We start from the raw sequence: 11053 nt of genomic DNA on the forward strand, positions 1-11053 counted from the left end.
TGTTACAAATTGTAGTTTTATATTCTGTTCAAGGCAACAGTCTGGCTATTTTTGAACCATGTTGGGCCAATCCAGTTATGCTGATTACTAAACTACCTGATTAGAATATTGAATTTGAATGCAAATATAATTATTTATGCTAATGCTGAACCAGTGCGGGGGAAATGTAAATGCTGAATAATTGCAACAGATGTTTGCAATGGAACAACACATAAAAACAAATTTCTACAATGCTTTATATGCATTTGATTTTTAATATCAATGTCACGAAATCAAAACGGTGTCCATTGGGCCAAAAGTAATAAGTACTGATGATTTTATTATTTTGAGTACAAATAAAAAGGGTAAATACCACTCTTCTCTCTTGTCTAGTTAACTTGAATGTTGTGAAACTTTGGAAAATCCTGTAATTTTCATCCTCAAAAGTGCTTGTTGTATTAACATTAATCCAGTACCTTGTTAACATGGTTTAAACTTCCCTACAGATGGAAGCAAATTATGATAAACTGATGATAAACCCTGTATGCCCTTAATACCGGAAGTTGTGTAAAGTCAGCCAATCACATTGGAGCTTGCCAAATTGAGTGCTTTCTAGTTTTGTGTGCAATATGCATCAGGCAGGAGTCTAGACGTCTGTCTTTCTATCAGCTACCATACATAGTCAGCAGACTAACGAGGGAGTATGTGGTCACTGAGGCAGTTCACATCTCCCCTCGGCTTCCCATTGTAGCATATTGACCTGATTACAACGTGCTGTTTGTCTGCTCTACTCTGCTCATTTCTGAATCCCTAGTAAATGACAGACATGATAATCTCATGTCTCTCTGGATGTGTGCTAAACGCACGCCAACTGAATCATCATAATTAGCACCCAGAAACGTCTGGTGGTCCGCTGACTGTGAAGTGTGACTGATAGGACTGGGTTTCTGTGACGTGTTTGTCTGTTGTATACGTGAGATAGTGACAGACGGTGAGGGAGAGAGAAAGCAAGGATTGTGATTTCATGGTCAGATTGTTGAATGAAATATGTGCTGTTAATATGCCTCAGTCCTTTGCTCGTGCTTTTTGATCTGATTTAGTCTGCTTGGAGACAAGCCAGCTTAGACTCAGAGTACAGTTTAAGGGGATGAGTCCCGGCTTGTATGAGGATGAGAGGACAAACCAGAGATTTATCCCGTTTTTAGCTGTTAATCATGGCTGAGGCTGTAGATTTTGAACTGTATTTCCATCAAGTCAAACAGATATTCCAAATCAAAGTACTCTCAAATTTAAACTGAATTTGCTGTATCCATAGTGTGACAAATGGGTTCAGTGATATGATAAATTGATAATTTGGCAAAAAAGTCAAAATATACTGTAGCATAGGTGAATGCACAATTATTTCTATTCTGTTTCTGATTTAAAAATCAGGAGTTCTGTGCTTTAATACATTTAAAATGATAAATCTACTTTTGTATGTATTTGTCCGTTCAAATGAGTGAAGGCGTGGAAAGAAACTTAATTCGGGGCTTGCATGCTGTCAAAGACGTATCTCTAAATGTGTGCGCGCTGTACAGAACACCGCGCGCGAGTACTGATTGGAGTTGTCTTTTGCCCCCGACTGAGCCTGGTTTCTCCCAAGGTTTTTTCTCCATTCTGTCACCGAAACATGGCTTAAACGCATTCAAATTATAAACTTTTGTGATACGCAGCAGTGGCCCGATCGGGCCAGTGACAAATTCGTCAACTGTCCCGAGCGTCTTTCACGCTGGCCCCGGGCCATCAGGCAGTCCTTATTGTTGAGCCCTGTTATGACAATTTAAAACAACTGTTTCCTGGTTTAATAGTTTAAAATGTAATTTATTCCTGTAACGGCAAAGCTGAATTTTCAGCAGTCATTACTCCAGTCTCAGTGTCACATGGTCCTTCAGAAAGCATTCTAACATGCTGGTTTTGTGCTCAAACACTTTATTATCAAGGTTGAAAACATCTGTGCTTACTTATGTGGAATCTTTTAATGTTTCTTTGAATAGAAAGTTCAAAAGAACAGCATTTATTTGATATAGAAATCTTCTGTAACATTATAAATGTCTTTACTGTTGCTTATGATCAATTTGATGCAACCTTGCTGAATAAAAGTAATTTTGTAAAAAAAAAAATCCCTAGCCCCAAACTTTTCAATGGTGTATGTTTATTCATATAGAACTGTTAAATGATGCCCCCATTACCTTCAGTGCACAGTAAAGTGTAATTGCTGCTTTAGTTTTGTGCATAAAATCCAAGTGGTGCCAAAGTCATAACCTACAGTAATTAGTTCATTGCACTTTCAATCACTTTGAATTCAGTTACTAAAGTAAATGTAGTTTGACTTTGAACTCAAGAAATGACAGTTAAATTAATTGAAACAAAGATGTTATGACATAATGATGAACGCAATCTTGCTGAATAAAAGTAATTTTGTAAAAAAACAAATCCCTAGCCCCAAACTTTTCAATGGTGTATGTTTATTCATACAGAACTGTTAAATGATGCCCCCATTACCTTCAGTGCACAGTAAAAAGTGTAATTGCTGCTTTAGTTTTGTGCATAAAATCCAAGTGGTGCCAAAGTCATAACCTACAGTAATTAGTTCATTGCACTTTCAGTCACTTTGAATTCAGTTACTAAAGTAAATGTAGTTTGACTTTGAACTCAAGAAATGACAGTTAAATTAATTGAAACAAAGATGTTATGACATAATGATGAAATAATTTTACAGCATGGCGGTTTTGATATGCATGTTGTTTATGGGCTGTAAGATAGCACTCTGTACCTAGTTGGTTATATTCTAGAATTTCCCTGTGTGCTATTTATGTCATCTCTGTGTTGCTGCTCAATATGAACGAGGCTTCTTCTTAGTCTTTTCCTCATGGATTGAGCTGACCCCATCATTGGGTTTCAAACTGCTTGCTTTGTGGCCCAGAAAGGATTTACAGGTGAAAATCAATCCTCACACTTTATCACGACAGCCAATTGGACCTACTGCAGGCTCTTAGAAGATGGCCGTCTGTATTTCTAATATGGAGGCTATATTTAATTTGCATTTAGGTATTAGCAATGGATTAGGTGGCATTTGCCATTAAGCTGATAGATGTACATTTCTGCGAATATGAATTCTGCTGCTTCAGTATGGGATGACTTCACAAGATCGTGTGCGCAAAAATAGTGCTCCATTAGCACATTAAAAAAGCCAGTAGATTAATGGGCTCTCCAGTGGCCATTGGCAGTTGATGACAGGCACCAGTGAGGAAACACCACCACAGCTCTGAGATGGTTTTCCCTGAGGGGTCATGGCCAGCCCCTCGCAGTGAGAGAGAGGGGGGATTCTTTGTTGGGCCCCCATCATGTTCTGTGATGGAATCTCTGGGATCTTAAGGAAAGGGGGGTGGGGGATATGGAGAACGCTCTAGGTTTTGTTCTCATCTCTACTGGGAAGAAGGAGAGGGGCTTTCATTTGCTTCTAGCTCCTTTGTGAACGTTGACCTCTCTCAGCCCCATGCTCGCATTTACATGAGTCTGAGAGTGCGGATTAATTCCCACAGATTCCACTGTTGAAGTTTACTCTTAGTCAGCTTTTTCATTCTGTGCCATATTTGAAATGTCAATTAATATGCAATATTTATGCACCGTTATAATATTTATTAATATTTTGATAATTGGCTTTTATTTATTTCAGTTTAATTTTAGTATAAGTTTTAGTAATTTTTGTGATTTTTGTCTTTTTTATATTTATATTTAACTTTGTTTTCAGTTAGTTAACATTTATAACTTTCATCTAATATTTGCTTTTTGTTTATTTTTTGGCTTTTTGAGTTAACAAATACAATTTTAATAGTTTGTTTATTTAATAACAACACTGCTAATATGATCCAATCTTAGAGTAATTCATACAGATTTCAGTAAATCTACCCACCCAAAATACAAAAAAAATGCTTTGATGCTTCAGTAAATACATTTTAAAACCTTAAACTATATATTAAAAATAAAGCTAATCTTTTTTCAATAAAATACTTTTTTTATTATTTTATTTTATTTAACATTTTAAAGTAAATTTGTTGCACATGTTTAACTACACATAGTCAGTAACTATTTCAAGTACACAAGATAATTTATGCTTTATTTTGAGTTGAATGATGATGGTTTGCGGAATAGTTCATTCAAGTGAATTCATCAAAATGATAACTTGTTAGTCTTTTTGAGTGATTGAATAATTTATTTGTTCTTGAATTATACTACTACACTAGATGTTTGCTCTTTTAGATAACAACAAACGCAATAAAAGACGTATTATCTGGCAGTATTTTGTGGCACACAGTCTTTCTCATCACATTTAATACAGACAGCAAGCTCACTCACTTGAATAAAATGATTTATTTTGCTCCGCCACAGTAGATTGAGGGTAGAGAAGCAGGAAACAATGGCATACTATTTTCATTATATGATACCATCTTATTCACACTTGAATGATATTTTCTTTCCCAAGTAAATGGCAGATATAAGCAATAATAATTGACAGGATCTGTTATCGCTCTCTCACTGAGACTGTCAGAGATGGCTTCGTCATGAGAGACTACAATTGTGAACATAACTCCTTTTAAGTACTGAAATAAATCATACCCACTTAAAAAGACCACCAAACTGAACTGTGACGTCAATCACACTCCGGTGCACACCAAAATTTCTAGAGCGAGTGCAGTTTGTTTCAGAATATGTCCGATGCAACTTGCCAGTTACATTCATAGTTCGCAGTCATTGGTAAAACGGCTAAATTAGTTTTTCAGAGAGTGAAAGGGTTCAGCAGATGGAATGCGGTGTGGCGCACAAAAGCAGCCCACTCCACCTCCATCTGTTCTCTTCACAAGACTCTTCCTGCGCCCAAGGAAAAGGCCGTCTCATATCAATGACATGCACACGTTGGCCTACTTTTCAGCTAAGCTAGTTTTGCTCCAGGCATGGCTTCATAACAGATATGGCGTTATTTTAATGACAAATGTCGAGAGCGCATTATTGTAGCGCGAAAGCACATTAATATAATGCGCGAGCGCGAATCTCTCTGCTCGCGCGCGATTTATTTTGCTCTCGCACAAAACCGGACGCGCGCGCCTCAGATACACGCTGCTCTCGCCCGGAGAGAGTGCGCGCACTTAAAACGTGTCTCTCCTCTCACTCAAACTGTGTCCTGTGCACTCTCAAATCTCTGTGCTCATGCACTATAGATATTAATTATTTTTGCACCTGAATTAAACGTTGTCAAAAGTTATCATTATGCACTTTTAAAAAGTAGTCTCAAAACAGATTTGTGCAGGGCCTTTTTTTTGCATGCTTCACAACCACGACGTCTGTTAATACGCAGACCGCATACTGTCCTCTTCTTGTTCAACCGGGGGAACATGTGGCCCAGGGTTGAGAGCTGAGCAGAAGTTTGTTCACTGTGTGCAGGGTTGTTCAATAGAGCAGTTTTGTGATCCAAGACTGCGGGTGGTACAGAATTCAGCGTTAATGTGTCCTTTTCAGATTTCAAACAGTGGTTTGAGTGAGTTTTGGTAAGCTCACTGTGTGGAGGTCTTTGTCTGTGACTGCTGGGATGTATCATTTTGTCGAGTTTAACTGAAATTGCTCCTCAGTCCCTTGGTGTACATCTACATCGATCGCTGCATTAAGATCAGCAGCAATTGAATGCAGCCTCACGCTCAGGTTTGTGTGTCCGTGACGTCCTGGTAGGAGAGAGAAAATAGGCAGTGATCTGTGCTTCAGAGTGAAGTCTGCAGTGGTCCTTTTAACTAGTGATCTCCATAATGAAATGAGGGCAAATTGGCTTCATACACTTAATTTCATGTTGAGGTTAATTAAAACTTTGTAAACATGACTCTTATGAGCAATTCTTCAACGAATCACTCACAAAGACTCAAAGAATCATGAGTTGTCATTCTGAGTGAGTCTGATGAGTCCTTCACTGAATGAGTTTTAATTGCAGTCAACATGAAATAAGTACATTCAGTGAAGGATTCATCAGACTGATTCAAAATGACAACTCATGATTCTTTGAATCTTTGTGAGTGATTAATTGAAAGAATTGTTCAAGAGTCCTGTTGACAAAGTTTTAATTAACTTCAAATCAACGTGATGTAAAATTTAAAGTTTTACTTTATTGTCTGAGGATTTTACTTAATATTTAGGGGTGGGAATTGTAAGGAACTTAATTCTGTTTCCATTAACGATTTAGTCCTTGTGAAATGTGAAGTCATTGCCAAATGATGAGAATTTAATTGATGCATAAATTTGAAAACATCTGAAAAGGAGTATAAACACCCATTTTGCAAGAATTGTTTTAAATATACTACATAACAACAAAAGTGTTTAACTGCGTTTGATTCTCTAAAAAGATCCAGCTTGTAAGAGTCATTTGTTTGGGAATTGTTTAGACTTTGCTGGTTGCACTGTATGTGTTAGATTCACTAAAAATAATCTGATCTTAAGAATCACTTTGTTTGTTTGGGAATCAGTGAAACTACACTGGTCATGCTGTATAGATTTGATTCACTAAAACGAATCGGCACATGAGTCGTTTGTTCGGGAATCGGTTAGATTATACTGTTTGTGTTGTATGTGTTTGGTCTAATAAGAATCAAGTCCATTGTTTTGGAATCAGTTGGTCTTAGAGTGGTCATGCTTGATAGATTTACTAAAAAGAAAAGAACCTGATTCAATTCATAAGCTTGATTTGTTTGCGAATCACTTGGATTACACTGAAAATGGAGCTTACTACTCAATAAAAAAAACTTTTCAATGGCAAGTTAATCAATATTGCTAACTATGAGGCTTCTACAGTGCATGGGCTAACAGTTGTATCACTGACTCATGCAAAGACCTGAAGACCGTAACCTGTGAGGTTCAGGAGAAGACTGAGGCTAAATTAATCCAGAAAAGGAGACTCTGCAATAGTGAGGTGTATATAAGGCTGTTTACACCACCCCATCATCTCCTCCGTACCAAGCGGGTGGGCACTGCTCTGTATCAAATGATTGATAGGCAGTTAAGGGACGCCTTAGGAAGACGGCGCTCTGCAGATGGTTGACTCCAAGGCTGTTGCTGTGGAAACAGGGGGACTGGAGGTATTGCATATGTGTGGGGGGCACAGGGGGGGTGGGTGGCTTACTTAAGGATTCTGTGCAAGAGGAGAGTAAGTGCCTACCCCAGCCCCATCGCTCCAGTTGCATAATCTACTGGAAAAAAACCAAATCGAGTGAGAGAGCGAGACACATTGATCAATGAGGATTTTGTCATTTTCTTCTCCTTTAAAATGCCAATATGGCAGGCAGTGAGAGGAAGAGGGCTTTAACAGGATGTATGCTGAGCTGACTGGAAATGAAGTGATGACCAGGGGAGCTGTACCTCGGGCCTTTGTCTGATTCTGTCTGCACATATATATATATATATATACAGCACATTCACAGTCATCAGATCTGCTTTTCTTGAATTCTAGCTTAAAGACTCGTACACAAGAACTCGGCAGTTTTATTTATTTATTTTGTGATTCAGAATGCAGGGTCATGATACATGATATTTTTTTTAAAAGCATTTCAACATGGTCTTTGGTCTTAAAGTTGATTTATCGGAGTACTAATGTGCAGAAAATGCTTAAAGATGAGAAGCTAAAATGGACTTTTTTGTTAATGTTTGTGTTTTACTCTGAGATTTTATCAATGCTTATTATTGTAAAAAAAAAAAAAAGGTTGCTTTAATAATTTTGCATCAGTGTAACATTAAAAAACATTCTTCACCTCTGAAATGATATTTTGTTTTCTGCTTAAAACAAGGCAACACGGGCACAGACAAAACCACTCAATCATCAGCTTCACTCTGAAATGCTTCATATGAAAGTTAAATGTGTTTTGAAACCAGGTTCTTGTTCTCTCCTCTGTCTTGGGCATTTTGTTATTTTAGCAATATATTAAGGACACTCAAACTGCACTTGAGGCCCAACGGAAAGAACATTTTTATCATTATTAAAAAGAATTGTATGTTGCATGTTTCAAAGGAAGAAAGCATACTTCTCATCATCACTGATTTGTACTTTCCTATTCAGTAACATCTTTCTTGTTTCAGGATCTCCATATTATGATAATGTGAGACCCCTCTGCTACAGTGACTCTGATGCAGTGCTCCTTTGTTTTGACATCAGTCGCCCAGATATATTTGACAGTGGACTTAAGAAGGTAACTAGATATTCCTATTAATATTCAATCCCCACATTGACCCTGATTCTCAGGAGCTCATCATTACATTGTTCTTTCTTCACTGTAAAATGTTTTGTCAGGTAACCTATGTTTTGTGGTAACGTGAATTCAAACAAAATGCCTTTAAAGGAAGTTGGACTTTTTTGTTAATGTTTGTGTTTTACTCTGAGATTTTATCAATGCTTATTATTGTAAAAAAAAAAAAAAGGTTGCTTTAATAATTTTGCATCAGTGTAACATTAAAAAACATTCTTCACCTCTGAAATGATATTTTGTTTTCTGCTTAAAACAAGGCAACACGGGCACAGACAAAACCACTCAATCATCAGCTTCACTCTGAAATGCTTCATATGAAAGTTAAATGTGTTTTGAAACCAGGTTCTTGTTCTCTCCTCTGTCTTGGGCATTTTGTTATTTTAGCAATATATTAAGGACACTCAAACTGCACTTGAGGCCCAACGGAAAGAACATTTTTATCATTATTAAAAAGAATTGTATGTTGCATGTTTCAAAGGAAGAAAGCATACTTCTCATCATCACTGATTTGTACTTTCCTATTCAGTAACATCTTTCTTGTTTCAGGATCTCCATATTATGATAATGTGAGACCCCTCTGCTACAGTGACTCTGATGCAGTGCTCCTTTGTTTTGACATCAGTCGCCCAGATATATTTGACAGTGGACTTAAGAAGGTAACTAGATATTCCTATTAATATTCAGTCCCCACATTGACCCTGATTCTCAGGAGCTCATGATTACATTGTTCTTTCTTCACTGTAAAATGTTTTGTCAGGTAACCTATGTTTTGTGGTAACGTGAATTCAAACAAAATGCCTTTAAAGGAAGTCTGTTTAATTTTAGACTTTATGAATGATTCATTTGTTTTTCTTTTCTTACTGTACTTAATTTTTGGGCTGCAATATTTATCACTCTATACTTGCCAGAAGTGCTTGGCACTCAAAAACCAAGATTATGATAATAAAACCCTGGTTAGCCAGAACGATATGCGTTTTCTCTGTTTTGCAAGAATTGGTCCATCTTACAATTGCATATTTCTGTCTTGTTTGCAGTGGAGGGCTGAGATCCTCGACTTTTGCCCCAGTACTCGTATTCTCCTTGTTGGTTGCAAGACAGACCTTCGGACGGACGTCTGCACGCTGATGGAGCTGTCCAATCAGAAACAAACACCCATCACTCATGAGCAGGTACAGCTGCAAGTTGTTTCTTAGCACTGTTGCATTGATCTTGCTTACTCCGGCTATAAGGCAATATTCTCGGTAAAACTGCTTTCTGATGTACACAAACATTTGGGGTCAGTATAAAGAAATTAATACTTTTATTCAGCAAGGACGCTTTAAATTTATCCAAAGTGACAGTAAAGACATTTGTAATGTTACAAAAGATTTCCATTTTAAATAAATGCTGTTGCTTTGAAATTTCCTTTCATATTCAGCTGAGAATCCTGAAAAAATTTATACAGTTTCCACAAAAATATTAAGCAGCACGGCTGTTTTCAATATTGATAATAAGAAATGTTTCTTCAGCACCAATTTAGCATATTAGAATGATTTCTGAAGGATCATGTGACACTGAAGACTGGAGTAATGGATGCTGAAAATTCAGCTTTGGCATCACAGGAATAAATTACATTTTAAAATATATACGTTTATCTTAATATAAATGGGTACATGAAAACATAGCAGTCCATTTTAGGAAGGGGTCAGACAATTATTTTACTTAATATTTAACTACCTATGTAGACCACTGATGACATGAACAAAGCTTTTGAATTCATCAACTGTCTTTTGAAACACTGTTGCTTCTATTAAGACTGAGAAACTGTAGCAAATGGAGTTTGTGCATCTCTTATCACAGGGCTCTGCCATGGCCAAACAGTTGGGTGCTGAGGCTTATCTGGAGTGTTCGGCCTTCACCTCTGAGAAGAGCATCCATAGCGTGTTCCGCACAGCTGCGCTGGCTTGCATCAACAAGCTACAGCCGCTCGCCAAACCCAGCCCGACCCGCCGGCTGTCCAAACGCCTGCTCCACCTGCCCAGCAAGTCCGAGCTCCTCACCTCCACCTTCAAGAAGGAGAAGGCCAAGAGTTGCTCTGTAATGTGAGTGGAGAACTTCACCCCCCCATAACAAAAGCTACACCATTCCCTGCGCTTTGGTCTGGGGAAGGGGGGGTGGGTTCCGATTGCCACATCAATGACGTGTGGAATCCTTCCTCACCCCCCAATGAAACACCTTTCAGAACAAGTGGACACCTCGCTGTCCTCCTTGTCCTGAGCTCTTCAACAGTGCATATGTATTTTCAGTACTGTATCTTGCTTTTAAACGAGATTCGATCATCAGCCGTCATCTATTCACTCCTTGTTATCAAGAGATTTGCTGTCATTGGGTCAGGTGAACCTCGGAATGATTCAACTAAATAGGAAACGGATGTTTAAAAAAGGTTCCAATGTTCAATGTAAGCTATTCGATCTATAAATACAAGATCTCTAGTGTAAGCTTCAAAATACCTACAGAATGCACTCAAATTGTGAAGCTGGGGCCGTTGTGGAGCTGTGCACAAGGCCCGGGTCATGTAGAGGAGAAGGCGGCCCATTTGGCATTGTCACGCTTGTTGAATTGGCTGCAGTGTAGGAAGCGAAATGTGATTAAGTGAGAGCCGCCCATATCTGAACGCTACGATGGAGGAATAGAAGGAAATGGGCCAAAAATATTTGTATAAAGACCATTTATGATGCTACCAAAGTCAATTTTCCCTACTACAACACCTTCATAAATATATA

The 11053-nt window shown here is 38.0% G+C and overlaps 1 protein-coding gene across 1 annotated transcript in view; it reads left to right on the forward strand.

Annotated features, from left to right (window-relative positions):
• LOC107716191 (rho-related GTP-binding protein Rho6-like) overlaps nucleotides 1-10966 on the forward strand; it is a 12317-nt gene extending 1351 nt beyond the window's left edge. Inside the window, exons 4-6 of the mRNA XM_016522553.1 lie at nucleotides 8125-8234; nucleotides 9326-9460; nucleotides 10131-10966. Of these exons, the coding sequence (XP_016378039.1) occupies nucleotides 8125-8234; nucleotides 9326-9460; nucleotides 10131-10376 (491 nt within the window). The 3' untranslated portion in view covers nucleotides 10377-10966. The remainder of the gene's footprint in view (nucleotides 1-8124; nucleotides 8235-9325; nucleotides 9461-10130) is intronic.
• Nucleotides 10967-11053: the final 87 nt, after the last annotated feature.

The sequence above is a fragment of the Sinocyclocheilus rhinocerous genome, unplaced genomic scaffold (assembly GCF_001515625.1).
Source record: "Sinocyclocheilus rhinocerous isolate Xijiao unplaced genomic scaffold, SAMN03320098_v1.1 scaffold148, whole genome shotgun sequence".
Classification (NCBI taxonomy): domain Eukaryota; kingdom Metazoa; phylum Chordata; class Actinopteri; order Cypriniformes; family Cyprinidae; genus Sinocyclocheilus; species Sinocyclocheilus rhinocerous.